Here is a 19,675-nt window from a genome sequence, read left to right as displayed (position 1 = left end):
CCTTTGTAAGAACTGAATGTCACTGAAGGTGACCAATCAGAATGAGCAAGGTTACTGGCCCCAAAGCAATAGTCAGTCTAGTTGTTGCCCCTTTCAACCTGGGTCAGGGTTGGGCTAGTACAAAGGGTCTGGCCTATGCCCTGCTCCACAAAGATGTGGAGGGGCTTGAGATATCATCTAGTCCCACCTCCTTTTGTAACAGAAGAAGTAACTGAAGCTCAGAGTCCTAATCAATGCCTTTTTGAGTCAGGACACCCTGGAGAAGTTTGGGATTGGAATATGAGTGGCTCCCGTCTTGGTATTTTCACAAGAAATCTTTATTGAGTCGAATTCATTTAAACACAGCTAGACAGGACGGAGGCCTAGGAAGTGCTTATTGAGACAGTTCAGTTACCAGAGAATGTACCTTGATATAGTCCCTGAGGAGGATTCAGGCTGCTGTCCAAGAAGCAGCAAATCTGTCCTATAAAAAATGCCAGGGCTACTACGATGCGGAGTATGCCCTGGGCTAGGGAAGAAGAAGGGAGATGTGAAAAGGCACATGGTGACCTCTGCCAAGCCTGTTCCTCCCCTCTCCATCCCGACCCCCTCCTTCGCCATAGAAGCAGGCTTTAGAAATGGACATCTGGGCTTGAGGAAGAAGAGAGGGGAAAGCGGCCCCCTAGTGTCTAACAGCAGCTCCCACAAGGTTAGATCATTTCAAAGAGGAGGAATGAGTCATCAAAGTGAATCAAGCTCTGAGCATATGTTGACTTCAACAAAGAACTGGTATTCCAGATCGTACACGGGCCTTGTCGTGATCCAAAGCATAGTCTGGGTACTCTACTGCTGGCCACAGCAGGCCTTCTTCTTAGGTTGCTGGTGGACCTGGACAATATTGTCTCTCACAGTGTCCTCCCGTTCCTTGAGGATCCTGGGAAAGGAAGAAGATGAGTCATCAGTTAGGGAGGAACAACCTCCAGATGAGTCATGGTGAAGGCTAGAAGTAGGCAGTGCAAGTATTATTTATCTCCATCTGAGAGATCAGGAAACTGAGGTTCATAGAGAGGAGATGACTCGCCCGTAGCCATAGAGCTAGTAAATAGCAGTTACTATCTGATCTATGATTATCATGTCAGCCAGTGGGCTGAGCCACAAGGTAATAGGGGAGATGAGTGCCAGAGACATTAAAAGAATAGTAGAGGTATCTCATGGTCATATACAACTTCAGATTTGTCAATGTAAGCTCCTTGAAAGCACAGACTTGTCTTACCTTTCTGGTTTTATCCCCAGCACTTAGCACAGTGATTTCAGTAGAGTAAACTATTAATAAATGCTTTGTTCATTCATTAAATCATTCATTTCATTTTTTAAAAATTCACTTTAAAAAAAAAGATTTAGCTATGTTTTTGCAACACTTATATTTCTCCTGCATCCTTCTCTCTCCCAGAGAGCTATCCCTTATAACAAAGACTCACTTTTAAGAGGAAAAAAAGAAAGAGAAAAAAATGTTTTAATTATTGTATTTTTAATTTGTGGAGTAAAACAAGCATTTCTATAACAGTATGATAAAAAAGATTGCACATAAAACTGCAATAATATAATAAGAATACTGGGGCAGCTAGATGGCGCAGTGGATAGAGCACCGGCCCTGGAGTCAGGAGTACCTGAGTTCAAATCCGACCTCAGACACTTAACACTTACTAGCTGTGTGACCCTGGGCAAGTCACTTAACCCCAATTGCCTCACTAAAAAAAAAAATGAATACTAACGAGGAAAAAATTTGTAAATTAAAAAAAACTGACAATATATGCAAAGCACTACATTTGTGGACTCTGGCCTGTGCAAAGGAGTAGGAAGAGGTATCTACTCAGCTCATTGCATTCTTTTTTTTTTTTTTTTTTTTTTTTAGTGAGGCAATTGGGGTTAAGTGACTTGCCCAGGGTCACACAGCTAGTAAGTGTTAAGTGTCTGAGGCCGGATTTGAACTCAGGTACTCCTGACTCCAGGGCCGGTGCTCTATCCACTGCGCCATCTAGCTGCCCCCTCATTGCATTCTTAGGACAATCTTGAGACTTTGGCAAGTGAGATAGTGTTATTGTCATCTACATTTTACAGATGTGGAAACTGAGGCTGAGAGAAGACTTGACCAGGCTTTGATAATGAGTCAGTGGGGAGCTAAGACTACCTAAGATCACATCTCTCGGCTCCTACTTCAGTATTTTTCCCACTGATACTGTTGTTATTGTTTGTCCTTCCTTCTCAAAGAGGACCATGACATTGGGGGTAATGTCATAACTTGCACTGAATTGTATTTAAGTGAGGGAGGTCACCAATGTCACCAACCTCCCTCTCTCTTCCAGAGCCATCTGGGTCCAGTGGCAAGATATATATCAGGACGACTGGAGATGGCCCCAGGTGTTTAAGGCAATTGGGATTAAGTGACTTTCCCGGGGTCACACAGCTAGTAAGTGTCTGTAGTAAAATTTCAACTCTGGTTCTCCCAACTTCAGGGGCAGTGCTCTATCCACTGCACCACCTAGATAACCCTCCCCAGTCCCTCAGATATTAACTCTCCAGTAGATACACTAAGTAATTGTTAGTATGAGAGTGTTTTTAGATTTTTATGCCCTTAAGAAAGTGGTCAAACCTCCAAAATGTGCTGTGTGGTATTGGGGTAGGTATGGGTGGCTAAAGAACATTGTCTTCAGGAATTCCCACTGGCCTAGTGTTGGGTGACACTTTCAAGTAGTCCAACTTTGTCTTTGGCTCCTCTACCTCTCTAAGCCTCTTTTGCTTTACCCTAGGGGCTTAATCTTGCATTTTTATCTGGTTTCCTTTTAAATCTCAGCTTGGTCACTTATTATCTTATTATCCTGGATAAGTAACTTCATCTCTTTGGGTCTCAGTTTCCTTAGCTATTAAATGGGAATAATAACATCTGAATCACCTACCCCACTCTGCAGTTATAAGGCTCCAGTGAGTTAATGTGTGGGAAGCATATTACAGGCTAACACATTATGTAAATCACTACTTCTATTATTCCAGTGCTCTGATGCACTTATCAGGGAATAGCGTGCATTGTAGTCATCTGTGTTGGTGTCTTATTCCCAACTAGGCATGAGAGCACACCATGTTTGATCAAAATTTCCTTTCTCTCCCACTGCTTAGTATGTATACTTCTATATACAGTAGGTGGTACAATGGATAGAGTGCCAGGCCTGGAGTCAGAAAAACTTATCTTCCTGAGTTCAAATCTGGCCTCAGATGCTTCCTAGCTATGTGACCCTGGGCAAGTCACTTCACCTTGTTTGCCTCAGTTTCCTAATCTGTAAAATGATATGGAGGAGAAAATGGCACCCCAATCCAGGACCTTTGCCAAGAAAATCCCAAATGAGGACACAACTGAAATGACCAAACAACAACTTAATATATCTTGAATTCTTATACTGTATTGTGTTTTGTTGTGTCATGTGTATTCTAAGTACTATCTTTTGATTGTCAGTTCACCAGGAAACATAAGACCACAGCATTTAGTGCTTGAAAGGATATTAAATCATGTAATCCAATCCCCTCATTGTACAGATGGAGGAACTGAGACCTGGAGAAGTAACAGAATTAGGTCCTTGCACTTCAAATCTAGCACCATACCCATTGTGCCATGTTGTCTCTCCCTCCAACCCCCAAATTTTATAGATGAGGAAAGTGAGGCCCAGAGAGAAGTGGGACTGTTACCCACAGCGACACCGCAAATCACGGTGAGAGTACAGGGCATGATCGCAGCTCTCCTGACCTGTGCTTTAGTGCTCTTTCCATGACACAGGGGTGACTTCTCCAATACCACATACCTCATTAGGTCCACACTTAAACCCTCTGTCCATTTGGACCAAACCTTCTCCCCTGAAACCGACCACACTTTGTGAGGATTCACCCCATGCTTGGGGCCTTCATTTTGCTGTCAAAAGTTAAAATGGTGTCTAATCTAGAGGCAAGGCTGTCAGACTGAAGAAGTCCCCGTTTCTCCTTGGGTTTACCTTCCTGCAAGTTAATCATGACAGAATTATGCTCTTCTCAGATTGTGGTGAAAAGTACCTTGTCTTGGGAAGGGGATGAAGGGACTAAAATGATGACCAGCAAAGCAACATCAGCCCTTGTTCTCTCTGACATTTGTTTTCTTTAGTAAATCAGTTATTTTCTTTTTTTCCTATATTATCTCTCTATGACAGATTTTAGATACAGTAAACAACCATTTGACTTCAGAGGATCATGCCTTTATTAACACCATCTCCATCCAAATCTAGGATTAACTTTCTTCATAGAGTTTCTTCTGGACCCACATCCCCAAACACAAAGAAAAAAAACCTGACAGAAAAAAAAAGAAAAGTCATCCTTGAGGTTTCTTTAAACTTTGATCTCAAATTCTTCAAATTCAAATTCAATTCAATCCACCAAATATTTTTAAAATCATCTATTATATGCAAGATACATATCAGACCCTGTCCCATTGGTTGGTTTACTCCTCCAGACTCTTGAAGGGAGAGATTTTTAGGATCTTTAAGCCCCCATATTCCAAGTCTAGTTAGTGTTTTTCCTCTGCTCTATTCCTCTGAAGAGATGGATAGGACCTTCTCCATCCTGAGACAACCGTATTCACTCTTGCCATGTCTTTTGTAGAAGGCTATACAATGACTATCATAAGACTGAATCACAACCAGATTTGGCTCCCTCATTCTTTTTTCCCTTTAAGACATTCATTACACTGTGGAAGGTAGAGAGTTATTTTTTTTCCTTTACCTGGCTAGGTGAAGAAGAGATTCTTTGACATTATGGCCCGAATATGCACTGCATTCATAGAAGATCAAATCATTCTCCTAGATCCATGAGACAGAAGGAAAAGAAGTGTTTAGAGGGAGGCAGAAGGGTGTAGTTTCTTAGGAAAGACATTAGGAATGAAAAGCATTCTACAATCCTTTATCCAGAATCCTGTATGGTCTTTATTAAGACTCACTAGCTCCTCCCAGACCTTCCTAACTCAGCCTTACTCTATTATATCCTTCAGGTTCACTGGTTGAGTGTAGGACAGTATCAAGCAGAATACTGGCAATTTACCATTATCATCATAATACTGATAATGCTGCCTCTTTCCTATGGGAAGTACTGCACAATTCTTCACATCAGGCTGGGTTACAACTAGGTTTGATTGTTCCACATTCCCTCTCTACTTTATGAAAAGAGATTCATTATGTTAAGGATTGCAGGGCAATTTAAAAAAACATCAATTTTTGTCAGTCAATAAATTTTGATTTTTAAAAATTTTCTTTATTTTATTCTAAACTTTAGAAATTAAAAAGGCATTTCCGTAACAGTAGAATAGAAAAAAATAATTGTACATGAAACTGCGAATCTATTATGTACAACTTATTTTCCTTTTTAAATATATAATAAAATTATCATGTTAACTTTCTTTTTTTCCCCTCCATCAATACCTCACAATGCTACACAGGTACATCTTTTTGTCCCACTTCAGCTCTTCTTATCTATCATACATATCTTTTTGCAACCAACACATTCAGCCACTCCCACCTCAGCTCTGATGAACCCCTTGCTGACAAACAAGAGTGCCCAGAACAAACAAAGACGGAATAAAAACAGGCAAGGAAATTGCCTCCTCCTTTGGGTAACTGGCTACTTTCATTAGACTTGGGCTTATTTCACTGCTCTCTTGGGCTAGTAGGCTTGTGCTTGTTTTCAAAGCATGTTTAGTTTCAGATGTTTGGTTCCTTCCTGGGAATCTTTCCTTCATCTTATCCCCTTCATCTTGGCTTCTGAGCTACTGAAGGTGTGAGAGATTGCCCTCAATCCCAAGTGGCCTCTAATCAAATTCTATTGATCACCTGTGACTTTCCCCAGGAGGAATCCTTTTCCCGACTGACCCTAGTATGGGTAGAGATACCTGATCCTTACCTTGGCAAGACGTTCTCCATGTCCCTGGGGGACTTCTCTCTCTTTTTCATTGTCAACCTTATTGCCCAGAAGAAGGATGGAAATGTTCTCTCCCACAGCTTCCTATAGAACAGACAAGCCCCAGCTAGATCGGACTCAAGAGCGGGAGAAACCAGAGCCCAGAAGGAGTGACAAAGGCTGGTTTCCAAGAGGCAAGCAGAGGTTAAAAGTCTCAGAGATGGGAGATAAAGTCATCACAAGGGAAGAGATGGGAAAGCTGACTTCTCTGCAGGGCTTGGTGGTGTCCAGTATTTCCAAATTTCATTGGCTTTAGAGTTATATGTCCTCGCTAACCTCCTTACTTGACCTTGGAGAAGTTGCTTCCTCTCCCCAGACCTTAGTTTACCCACTGGTAAAATAGGGGAGTGTTAAACTAGGTCAGGACTTCTCAAACTTTTTCCACTTGTGACCTTTTTTTGTCTAATAAATGTTTATGTGACCCCAAGTATATAGTATATAAAATAGGTATGCATAACCTTTTGCTGTTGTGAAATTTTTTGTGACCCCCAACATTCAGTTATATGATCCCCAAATGGGGGTCACAACTCACAGTTTAAGAAGCTAGGAACTAGGGGCAGCTAGGTGGTGCAATGGATAAAGTACCAGCCCTAGACTCAAGAGGAACTGAGTTCAAATCCAGCCTCAGACACTTGACACTTAACACTAGCTGTGTGACCCTAGGCAAGTCACTTAACCCTAATTGCCCCCCCCACTCAATAAATAAATTAATAAGCTAGGGACTAGATGATTTCCAAGGTCTCTACTACCTCTAAATCTTATGACAATCATCAGGTCTGGCAGTGAACTACATTTGGTCTCCAAAGTATACACTGGATTCTCCATCCCTACATTGCCCAAGCTGGTTCACTATAACGTAGGGGGAGGGGGAAGGCAGAAGATGTAAACTAGGTTATTTATATACTTTCAGACAATGCCGGATTCCCCTTACCCCACACCTTCAAGGAGAGTCCAAGGTATTCCCAGAGACACCAGAGCTGCCACAGCTAACGGCAGTACACAGTAGGCATCCAGGGAGTCCGCCCAGATACCTTAGTAGAAGCCACCACTCTGGGCTCTAGAGCTCTTTCCTTTCTAGACTGGCATCCAGAAAAAGATGTTCCTGATGTATAAGGGCTTGAAGTCAATAGACTAGAGCTCAATTGTGTACAATGAGGGTGTTAGCCTAGATGGCCCTCTATGGTTCTCTTGGGGTCTAAATTTTGAGATTCTACAAGCCACTGAAGCCATCTGACCCCCTTTGAGGATTATTGTGAAGAATCAATCAATTAACAAGCTTTAAAGCACCCGTATGTCAGGAACCATGCCAATGCTCAAGAAGAGCTCTGTAAACCTTAAAGAGGTTAAATGTCATTTGTTTCTTTAAAAATCATTATAACAATGTTCTAATGCCATTAATGTAATATTACTTAATGTAATTATTATTATTCTATTCAAGGAGTTAATACTGGGTAATTATGTAATTCACTCACATAATGGCCACCTTCCAATAAGGCTCTGCTAGCTAGTCTTTAGGACAGAACATCTGTGTATTCACTTCCCCCAAAACACGAAATGCAATATATACTTGCCTCACCTCTCCCTGAGTTTGAAAAATGGGCCTAATACGTTGAAATAAAAATGAGTAAAAATGATAATGTCCATATTTAATAACCCTAGGCAAGCTATTATTTTTACTTTGTGAAAGCTCTAATTAGCACTTTAATACTTATTTGACAACTTATGCTAATCCCTAGCAACTGAATTTTTTAAAAAATTGAATAGAGGTGCTGTGGAGTCACAGAAGCTACAAAACCTGATAGTTTCATGGATTCTTTTAATAATCACCATAATTCCAAATAAATGGCTGAATCTCATCTAACAGTCATAATAATTTTAAGTTTAATTCACAATTACACCTGAAGATTCTCAATGAACTCTTAATGGTTATATGAGATAATACAGTCAATTTTGTCAAGTTTCAATAGTTTAAAATAATACATAACTTATTTACAGAATAGGGAACTAGGGCCCAGAGAGACTGAGAGACTGTTCCAAAAGAACCTAAAGTAAAATAAAGCATAGCACCATCTTTTTCTTGGGCGGGGGGGAGACAGGGAAATAAGGTTTAAGTGACTTGCCTGGGGTCACACAGCTAGTAAGTGTCAAGTGTCTGAGGCCAAATTTGAACTCAGGTCCTCCTGAATCCAGGGCCAGTGCTTTATCCACTGCACCACCTAGCTGCTCCCAGAACCATCTTCTTTTAAGTACAAGGTATCCCAAAAGTCTTAGTGCTGTTTCAAGCTTTAATAACCTAATCTTAAAAGTGCAGTAAGATGTTTGGAATAATCTGTATTTCCCCCTAGTTTCTCATTCTTATAGCATAGTTACCTCTCCTTGCTATCTGGCACTCTATTAATCACAATGCTTCTATCTCAGGTTGTGCAATGACATGTTACAGCATTTATGAAAGTTCAGAGCCGGAAGGCATTTTAGAGATCAACAAAATTACAGAATTTAGAGTTGGAAACTCAGAACCCATACAGTCCAACCCAGGTACAAAAGGAATGTTAACTACAACATTCTCAACAAGTAATTATCCAATCTAGAAGCAGTGTGGTGCAGTGGAGAGGGCATTGGGCTTGGAGTCAGGAAGAAATGGTTTCAAATCCTTCTTTAGATACATAATAGCTGTGTGACCCTTGGGAAGTTACTTAATTTCTGTGTACTTCAGTTTCCTCATCTGTAAAACATTAGGTGGTTGGACAAAATGGCCTATTTGCCTTACTGGCTAAAATTATCAGACTTAATTTTTTTGAACTCCCAATGGGCATTTATACCTTACCCCTAAATATCTGGTTTAAAATTTTGTATAGCCTCTAGTCACCTTTTTGTAACTTAACAGTTACTTTCTTTCTTTTATTCTCAATAATTTCACAGTCACACCCACTTTTTCTCCTTCTCCACCTCCTCTTCCTCCCAACCTCCTTTCTATTTCATCAGCTTGCTGCACTTTCCAAAGACTTTTCCAATTACCCAGCAATTCATTTCACTTCATCCCTTCCTCTTCAGGTTTCTACTTCTTAATCTCATCCTTCTTCACCGTTCTTTCACTGAAGCCAGAAGGAGCATCTGAACCTGGAAATTGTTCTTTAAATTTTTCTTGCTTTCTCCCAAGTTTGTACAAGCTGCTGCTCCTTTTTTTGTTGTTGTTTGTTTTTTGTGGGGCAATGAGGGTTAAGTGACTTGCCCAGAGTCACACAGCTAGTTAGTGTCAAGTGTCTGAGCCTGGATTTGAACTCAGGTCCTCCTGAATCCAGGGCTGGTGCTTTATCCACTGCACCACCTACTTGCCCCAGTACAAGCTTCTTCTGAAATTTAATCTCTGGTCTTCTTCATAGGTCCAAATCCTCTGAGATCTGCCCTCTCACCCACATTGAAATAATCAATAGTTTCTTTCTCTTTCTTATTTAGTTCAATTCCTAATGCTTCTCCCACAATGCACTCCCCATGGAAGCCAATGTTGTTTTGTTGGGGGGGGGGGAGGCAACCAGAGTTAAGTGACTTGCCCAGGGTCACACAGCTTGCAAATGTCAAGTGCCAGATTTGAACTCAGATCCTCCTGACTCCAGGGCTGGTGCTCTATCCACTGCACCACCTAGCTGCTTCCCCCCCCCCCCGGCCTTTTTAAGGCAGCATAGGTATCTGTTTATTTAAAACAACATTAATTTTAAGAACAAATAGTCAAAAGCTTCAGAATCTTGGTAGGCATCATCACAACTTTTTTTGTTTGTTTGTTTTTTGTTTTTTAGTGAGGCAATTGGGGTTAAGTGACTTGCCCAGTGTCACACAGCTAATAAGTGTTAAGTGTCTGAGGCCGGATTTGAACTCAGGTACTCCTGACTCCAGGGCCGGTGCTCTATCCACTGCGCCACCTAGCCACCCCCATCATCACAACTTTTAAAGAGCCTCTTGACAAAAGGTGGCATTGTCTCAAGATTGAAAGTATCAAAGTAGCCCTGAACCAGCCTCCTGGTGAACAGAAGTGACTGGCAAACAGCCGGTCCCCTTTCCCTCTAGCATGGCAGAGGGAACTCAGTGGCAATGAAGTCACCCCAAAACCTGGTCTGAGGACCAGTTCTTCTATAGTCATGCCAATCAACCAACATTTTGAAGATCCCACAAAGTAGATGGTTGAGCAGGCACAGACCTCCAAGTATTCTACATTCTAATTACATCATTCCACAGGCAAAAATGTATCTGTTTGGGAGTGTTATCCCCAGCGATCATTCAAGATCATCAAGTTTTATTCTTGAGAGCTCATATTTCTAAGGCACTTCAATGTTAGCAAAACATTGTCTTCATATTAACCCTGAGAAGGAGGTAGTGAAGTATTATTGGGCTAATTTTGCAGAGGAGGAATTTTACCTGCTTGGGCAGCTCATGGTTGTTCCACAACCATGTATCAGAGGAAGGACACATTGGCTTTGGAGAACATAGGATTATTCATAGATTCTGTCACTGCATGACTCTGGACAATTTGTGTCACTTCTCTGGGCCTCAGTTTCCCCATTTGTAAAATTACGGTGTTGGACTAAATGATATTTGAGTTCTCTTCTAACTTCCACACTATTGCCACCTTAGATCAGAACCATAGTCCTACTAACCCAAGATTCTATCTCTGATCATGGACCCAGTATATAGTCTGTGGGCCAATAGTTTCCTTTCATGACATCAACTTCAAAACTAAGGCATCACACACACACACACACACACACACACACACACACTATCTGCCTTCCCAGTTTGCCCCTTCCTCTCATTTCTTATTTCCTTAGGAAACTCTTATAGGTCCATTATTCATTAATTTATATATACCCTCTTTAACCTGATTGAACATTTTTAGCTCACCCCAAGCCTTGGAGTAGTGAATTTTCTAAGTTTGCTCTAAAGGTAAATAAAGACCCCAAAATGTTCTTTTAAGCATCATGTGGTGATCCCTGTTCTATTTGCAATTTGATGAACATGTCTCTATTTAGGCTCCCATACTATTTATAATAATTTCAAACAAATGCTTTGTCAGCCTTTGACATTGTAGCCTGATGAGTCACAAAATCATAGAAACTTGGTAGTCAGAAGAGATATCAGGGGTCATCTGATCCAACCCTTATTCTTTTTTGATATTCTTAAAAAGCAATCGGGGAGGGGCAGCTAGGTGGCACAGTGGATAGAGCACTGGCCTTGGAGTCAGGAGTACCTGAGTTCAAATCCAGCCTCAGACACTTAACACTTACTAGCTGTGTGACCTTGGGCAAGTCACTTAACCCTAATTGCCTCACTAAATTAAAAAAAAAAAAGCAATCGGGGCAGCTAGGTGGCACAGTGGATAGAGCACCAGCCCTGGAATCAGGAGTACCTGAGTTCAAATCCGGCCTTAGACACTTAACACTTACTAGCTGTGTGACCCTGGGCAAGTCACTTAACCCCCATTGCCTCACTAAAAAAAAAAAACAAAAACCAATCAGGCACCCTCTGTTCAAATGCTACTAGGGACAGGCAGCACACTTCCATAGGAGGCAGCTCATTTTGTTTTTTTTATTTATTTTTAGTGAGGCAATTGGGGTTAAGTGAATTGCCCAGGGGTACACAGCTAGTGTTAAGTGTCTGAGGATGGATTTGAACTCAGGTACTCCTGACTCCAGGGCCGGTGCTCTATCCACTGTACCATCTAGCTGCCCCTAAGCCCATTTTATTTTAAGACCAACATTTCCTAAGTCAATGTTAGGAAGCAGTTCCTTATACTAAAGCAAAATCTAGGTTTTCATGGTTTAAAATGAGTGTAGGGGCAGCTAGCTGGAGTGGTAGATAAAGCACAGGCCCTGGATTCAGGAGCACCTGAGTTCAAATCTGAACTCAGACACTTGACAATAGCTGTGTGACCCTGAGCAAGTCTCTTAACCCTCAATGCCCTGCTCAAAGAAACAACAACAACAACAAATCACCATAATAATAAAATGAGTGTAAATAGAAATTATTTTCTATTCTGGCCAGAAACTTTAAAGGCTTCACCTCCCAGATAGTTTTGTGATGGTAATTTGTACCATCTTTTCTCTCAATTCTTATAGCCCCTAGTCATTGAATGGGCGTTGCCTCAGACAAATTGAGACCTGGGAAAAGACCTTAATTTAGAAAGGCCCACTGCATCCTGGGCCATCACCAGTTGTCTTGACTTTTGTCTAGCCACTGGATTTCAATGACTCTGGAGGAGAGTGTGAGACAGAGGACCTTGCATAGTTCTGCCTCCCTGAGATCCAATTCATTCCTAAATCACCCTTGTGATGTCATTGGTCATCTTCCAAGAATTAAGGATGAACAACAACAACATCTCCTTTGTAAATCCTCAACTTTTAACCTGACTCTCTTTAGCAAGCCTGGATAGGCTCTTCTGATAACTCGTTATAAGATTTTGGGTGAGTTCCTTCTCACTGGGTCTCAGTAATAGGGAAGATTTTTCTATCCTTATGATCATTTTTGTTGATATTCTCCAAAATTCAAACATGTGGAAGACAAGACTCTGGAATTCACAACCCTACCTCTTTCTGATTTTAAATATGACAGGCTGTAACTCAGAAAGGCAGCCTGCTTTGCGGTATAGAACATAGAGTTGTTATATTTGGGAGATGTGGTGTGAATGTGTGTGTGTTTCAAAATATATTTGGTGAGAGGCAAGAAAAAACATTTAGCCTGGAGAGTGCTGGTGTTTCTTTGGAGCAAGAACAAAAAAAAAATTTCTCTGCATAATAAAATGTGCTGTTATGCTCAGGAAAAATGACTGCAAAATTATATCTTGGGGGTTTCCATATTTATCCAGCCCCTGGACTATGAGTCAAAACAAGATTTATTTGTGTAGTTCATTCTAAACTGCCAGCACTTCAAGCTCAAGTTGGAACATGGAAAAAAACAAAACCAAGCCTCCAACTGTGCTATTTTTTGTTCTGTGCTGTAAGGTGCCACTGCTCACAAAGACTGCGCAATGTGAATTAGCTAGCAACCTGGGAGTGGCAAGGGAAGCAGCCCCACGCATGCGATCTGAAAGGAGAACTGGGCTGCTTCCCATGCCAAGGTAGGGATGAACCATGGTATGATCAAATATAGTCTCCAGTAGAGGCCTCCTGGACATAGGGATTAGCCATGAGAGAGACCATAGAGATTGGGTTTCTGATCTTGGCAATGCCATGAGCTTGCTGTGTGGCCTGGGCAAGTTACCACCTCTCTGAGCCTGTTTCCTCCTATGTGAAATGAATAGGTTAAACCAGATGATCTCTGAGGTCCTTTTTGCCCCATCATCCTGAGCTTTACATGGGGTATAGAGAGCAATTACAAAGCTCCCTTGCATAGGTACCCAATGTCATTAGGTTGGGTCAGTCCATTTGACTCCAGTGGGCATGGAAGGCTCCAAGGGAGAAAGAGGCCACAGAGATCTCCAGGTGCTTTGAGTTATGAGAAATGCACTAAAATATATATGTAACCAAGAAGATTCAACAACAAGTATTCTCTAGCCAAAAGTTTCAATTCCTTTCATAGGGAAATTTCTAATCTCATTCCTAAGGAAGCCAGAGTCTCCTGGGTGGCAACTGAAAGCAGATGGGTAGGGGATAGAGCTAAACAAGTGTAGTGATAGGAACTGAGCTCTAAAGCTAGTAGTCCTAGGGAGCATCTTGTCCAACCCCCTCATTTTACAGGTGAGGAAACTGAGGCACAGAAAAGGGAAGTGACTTGCCAAGATCACTCAGGTAGTAAATGGCACATCCAGGATCCAAATCCAGGAATTTCCTGATACTGCTTCATCAAGGAAGAAGAGATGATATTAAATGTGGGCTGCTCTGGGGCTTTAGAGAAGGATTTCAAGAATCTTTGGACTACAAGAGATCACTGTAAGGAAGGGTGAGGAAGTTACAGTGAGACAGATTTTTGTTCAATGTGAGGGGAAAAACCCCACTTCATAAGAAACTCATCCACTCTTCCACAGCCAAGCAAGACTGTACTTCTGACAGCCTGAACATATCAGGATCGCTTTCACCAAAGAATTTCCTAGAGTTCCCCCATGTGACATAGCTAGTTAGTGGTGAACTGGGGTAGGGGTACAGCTTCTCCTTGGAGCTTCCCAGGAGTTACTCCCAGACACCTGCTCCAATCCTCTTTCCAGCAGAAAATGTGTTCTTCTGTATAACCTGCAGCAATTTAAGCCCATTTCTTCTTGTTCTGCCTTTCGGGGGAGGAGAGAAATAAAGAACAGCTGGTCACCATTCTCTTAATAATAACTCTTCAAATACTTGAAGGCTGTTATTAGATCTCCCCCTCTGTCTTCCCTTTGCCAATTCAAGTGACTTAGAACTCCTTGGAAAAAATATGGTAGAGCGCAAATACAAAGAACTGCTTGTCAGTACCCCCCTCCGTCAAATTAGGTGTCAGGTTTTAATACATCATCTGACATCTCTGATTGCTGGTTGCCAAGGCAGACTGACTGAGATTCTCAGGAGCCTTGAAAACAAGTGTCTCGATGATGCCAGTGCTCCATACCTTTAACATGCCTCCCTTCACATGACACAGCTCCTGCTTTCTGCACAAGGCTCCAACTTGAAAGGAGGAGGAGCCGTGATTTCAGATTCCAGCCCCCTAGTTGCATTACTCAGGGGTCAGCCTTCTGATGATTCAACTCCATTTAACTCAACAAGCATTTAATAAGCCACTACAACATACACAACACGGTGCTAGGTATTGAGAAGAGAAGGGCAAAACAGAAAACCAGGCTGGATGGCCGACGGATAGTCTCCTGGCCCATTGTTCAGGACTTTCCAATTTGGTAGGACCTGTTAGAGCTCTTTGGGCATATGTAGATGTTGAGTACTGATGGTTAGCTGGATATTTTGATGTGGCATCTGACCAGGACATTAGTGGAGGAAATGTGAATTTATGCTGAAAACACACACCACATTGAATCTTAACTACCTACCACCTATACAGCACTTTAAGGTTTGCTGAGTATTTCCACACAATATGCCTGTGAGGTAGGCAATGCAACTATTTTTATTTATTTATTTATTTATTTTTTTAGTGAGGCAATTGGGGTTAAGTGACTTTCCCAGGGTCACACAGCTAGTAAGTGTTAAGTGTCTGAGGCTGGATTTGAACTCAGGTACTCCTGACTCCAGGGCCAGTGCTCTATCCACTGTACCACCTAGCTGCCCCGGCAATGCAACTATTACAGCTTCCATTTTCCAGATGGGAAAACTGAGGCTCAGAGAAGTTAAATGATTTGCTCAAGGTCATACTGGAAATTGGAAGCAGTGGAATTTAGACCCATTCCTTGACTTGAAGACCAGTGGCTCTTTTTACCCTGTAGGCTAGTGAACATGAAGTGCTTTCCAACAGAACCCAAAAGCTGCACCACTGTTATCCTTTGCTCTCATTACAGGACTGGCCCATTTATTTGATGACATTTTTTAGGTTATGCCACTTCTTGCACACAATTTTTCATTGGCAATCCACTGCAGCCTATTAATACCCAACATGCATCTTCTCAGTTGCCTTTTTCAAATATTAATTCTTTAGAGGTTGTCATATTTCATGCATGATTCATCATAATTGTCACTCTAACTTTGAGAAATAATATATTAAATTGTAGAGAATTTGGTTAAGGAGCACCAGAAATTAGGATCTCTCTTAGTTACAATTTTTTGAGGGTATGGTAATGGGTCCCATCACTTTCTGGCAAATAGAGGGAGAAGAAATGGAAGCAGTGCCAGATTTTTTATTCTTAGGCTCAAAGATCACTGCAGATGGGTCATGAAATTAGACACGGTCCTTGGAAGGGAAGCTATGGCCAATCTGGACAGCAGACTAAAAAGCAGAGACATCACCTTGCAGACAAAGGTTCGGATTGTTAAAACTTTGGTTTTTTCCAATAGCAATGTATGGTTGTGAAAGTTAGCTGAGCACCACAGAATCGACGCTTTCAAATTGTGGTACTGGAGAAGACTTTTGAGACAACAAACTGGGCAAGAAGGAGATCAAATCAGTCAGTGCTCAAAGAAATCAATTCAGACTATTCAATGGAAAGTCAAATACTGAAACTGATGCTTAATTAGTTTGGCCACATAAAGAGAAGATGGGACTCATTGGAAAAGATCTTGGTGTTGGGGAAGACTGAAGGCAAAAGGGAAAGGGAACAACAGAGGATGAGATGGATAGATGCTGTGATGGAAACAACAAACATGAGCTTGGACAGACTTTGAGAAGATAAAAGAGGAGGATATAAGGAACTGGCATGCTATGGTCCATGAGGTCATGAAGAATTAGACATGACTGAACAATGGAGGGGAAAAACCATAGGCAGTCAACAATACTGATTGAGCACAGACCCTATTGGGATAGAATATCTACATCTTGTGCCATTGTGATACTTCCTGGAATCATGAAGACCTTCATTTGAATCCAGCCTCAGATACTTTCTAGCTATGTGACCCTGGCTAAAAGTCACATCTTGTGAGTGCCTCATTTTTCTCATCTGTAAAAATAGTAATAATAATCGCAATTACTTTTCAAGGTTGTTGAGAGGATCAAAATATGATATTTGTGATGTGCTTAGCATAGTGCCTGGCACATAGTAGGAACTTACTGAACATTTATTTCCTTCCTTCCTCCCTCCTCCACACCTTCCTCCCTCCATTCCTCCTTTCCTTTCTTCTTCCCTCCCTTCTTCCCTTCCTTCATTCCTTCCTCCCTCCCTTCCTTCCTCCTTCCCTTTGTTCCCTCCTCCATTTCTCCCATCCCTCTTCCATTCTCACTCACTCACTCCCTTCCTTCTCTTTCTTTCTTTCTTTCTTTCCTTCCCTCCTCTATCCCTCCCTTCTTTCCTTCTATCTTCCCTTCCTATTCTCCAGTTATTTCTTACTCTCACCATGTGACTAACCCTTCTCTTTGTCTGATGATCTCCTCTATTATTCCACTTCTTAAGGTGGTTGTTGTTGTTGGTTTTGTTTCTGTTATGTGTTGTAGCCTGCTTACCTTTCCAGTTTCTCCACTGCCCTCTGGGTGACACTCATTTTTGATTCTTCAGAGACTGAGTGTTCTATGACTCACAGTCATACAACAACATTGTTAGAATAATAGCACTTTTTAGAATGGGCTTTTGTTACCTGGAGAAGTTTGGAATCATTAAAGGAGCTCTGTAAATTCCCAGAGGCAATCTAGTCTGCCCCCTTTCTCCTGTTGAATTCTGGGCTCAGCTTGTCCATTTGTAGAAAAAGACTCACACCCACATTCACCCACTCACTCACTCACTTATGAACAAGTGCATGAACTCACTCCTGACCACTTGTATCTATAGTTTTTTTTCTCTCTGTGTCTCTCTGTCTCCTCATAATGGAAAGCTCTAGGGATTGTCCATCTAACTGCATGCCATAATCTGTACCATAGATGTTCTCCATTTATGTGTTTCTTTCTGGAGGTTTCCAAACTCTTTGGAGTGCTTACAAATATTTCCAGGAATCTCTCTACTTATCTCCTGGGATTGTTGTGAGGATCAAATACGATAATATTTGCAAAGTGCCTGGCACATTGCCTTGTGAAAAAGTAGGTGCTTAATAAATGCTTATTCTCTTCCTCCTCTGGGATGTTCCAGGGCCCAATTCAACTAATACAATGTCATGTTCCATCTGGAGGACCTCACCACCTAATCCTATTCAGTGGACATTAGATTTCCTTCATTCCTTCATGACCATGGAAATATCTCTGGTAAACATATATCTCCCTGTTTTGTGATTTTTACAAGAATTTTAATGAATGGTTGATTGCTTAACAAGGTTACTTCTATTTTTCCTATTTTGTATAATTTTGAATAATTTTGAATAATTTTAATGCAAGTATGGGGACATTTTGTTGGAAGAGAGCCTTTAAGGCTATGTTTTGCTTCACTGAATCTAATTATATTTTAAAATAATCAACAACAAAAAAATAAGAGTGAGATCTGTATTCTCTACATCTTTTAGTCAGATCCTTAGTGGTAAAGATTGTCTATTATAGAATATCACTTCTAAAAGCTTGACTGTTTCCTACTAATGTTTTCATCAAGGACACTCTTGATAGATGTTTATAAGATTATTACAAAAATTATATGTAGTTGGGAAAGTAGACATATCGATTGGTAGTTGATAATGTTTTTTCAGTCTTCATTCTCAGTACTGACACTGTCCTAGATTTCCCGCCCTGGATTTGATGTCTCCTCTTTTCTATGCCCTTCAGAGCAGAAACTGTGTTCTATATAACTCTGGATATTTTACAATGTCCAGTACAGTTCAATGTAGCCCAGCGGAAAGTGCCCTGGACTCTGTGAATTAGTCTCTCAAAGCAGCTGCTTTCCCCTCATTTTCTCTTTAATTCTATCTCTAGGCATATCTGGGATCATTAGAGTTCAAGTGTGATGGCTCCATTGACCTTGACGGTGAAAAAGAAGTTTGTTGTAAACATCTTCATGGGTCTTTTTTAAATCTTTCTTCTGTGTGTTATCCTTTTATTACACACATTACCCTTCAAGGAGTGAAAAGAATCCTATCTCTTAAATCAAGAAGGGCCCTCATGTCATCTGGTCCAGCCCACATCTTAACAGAAGTAAGATACTATTTTCCCATTGACAAATGTAGCAACTGAAGCCCACAATTGACTTGTCCACACTGTCTTTGGTCTTGCTAAGTTTTTTAATAATGTTGAAATGACAGGAAAGTTATGGAAGACAAGAGACTTAAGAACTAAAGACAGTTATAACTTTTAAGGGGTGAAGAACTGAGGCCCTAAATGTGAAGTGACTTGCCCTAAGTTATATAGTACATACTCAGTCTTGATCTTTGGGCTCCATCTCAATTGACCTTGAAGGCAGGCATTGTATTGAATTTTATATATTTCTCAGAGCCTAGTTCAGTGCTGGGTACACAATATGTGTGTACTAACTGTTAGAAATGAATATTTTGTTGTTCAGTCATTTCAGTTGTGCCTGACTCTTTGTGACCTCATTTGGGATTTTCTTGGCAAAGATACTAAAAAGGTTTGTCATTTCCTTCTCCAGCTCATTTTACAGATAAGGAAACTGAGGCAAACAGGCTGAAATGACTTGCCCAGGGTCCCATAGCTAGTAAGCGTCTGAGGCCAGATTGAAACCCTGACTCTTTCCACTGTGCCACCTAGCTGCCCAGCGAATGGATATATGAATTTATGTAAACAAATGAAATCAAATCCCTATTATATCTCGTCTCATTACAGCTACCAAGGAATTCAGTATGACACTAGTCTATCACAGACTTTGTCCAAAAACTTTGATCACCTGAAGTCCTGGGAGGTTCTGATCCATCTCCACCTGTTACACGATGCCATCATAATAAGGATGGTAATCAGTGATAGTAGTATAGTGCTTCATGGGCTCAAAATTCTATTATCTGTATTTTCTCACTTAACCCTCCCCTCCCAATAACCTCAAGAAGTAGGTAGTATTGATATTAGCAATATTTTATGGATGGGGGCAGCTAGATGGATAAAGCACCGACCCTAGATTCAGGAGGACCCTGGCCTCAGACACTTGTCACTTACTAGTTGTGTGACCCTGGGAAAGTCACTTAACCCTCATTGCCCCACAAAATATATGTGT

General features: G+C 41.2%; 1 protein-coding gene across 1 annotated transcript in view; it reads right to left on the bottom strand.

Moving 5' to 3' along the window:
* Window positions 1-330: 330 nt before the first annotated feature.
* Window positions 331-19,675, bottom strand: part of CRACR2A (calcium release activated channel regulator 2A) — a 210,163-nt gene continuing 190,818 nt past the window's right edge. The window contains exons 17-19 of the mRNA XM_043967976.1: window positions 5,944-6,045; window positions 4,774-4,850; window positions 331-913 (exon numbers count right to left, since the gene is read on the bottom strand). Coding sequence (XP_043823911.1) covers window positions 823-913; window positions 4,774-4,850; window positions 5,944-6,045 — 270 coding nt within the window. The 3' untranslated portion in view covers window positions 331-822. The remainder of the gene's footprint in view (window positions 914-4,773; window positions 4,851-5,943; window positions 6,046-19,675) is intronic.

Source organism: Dromiciops gliroides, chromosome 5, assembly GCF_019393635.1.
Source record: "Dromiciops gliroides isolate mDroGli1 chromosome 5, mDroGli1.pri, whole genome shotgun sequence".
Classification (NCBI taxonomy): domain Eukaryota; kingdom Metazoa; phylum Chordata; class Mammalia; order Microbiotheria; family Microbiotheriidae; genus Dromiciops; species Dromiciops gliroides.
Note: the sequence above shows the minus strand (reverse complement) of the source record. Positions and strands in the feature narration are given on the sequence as shown.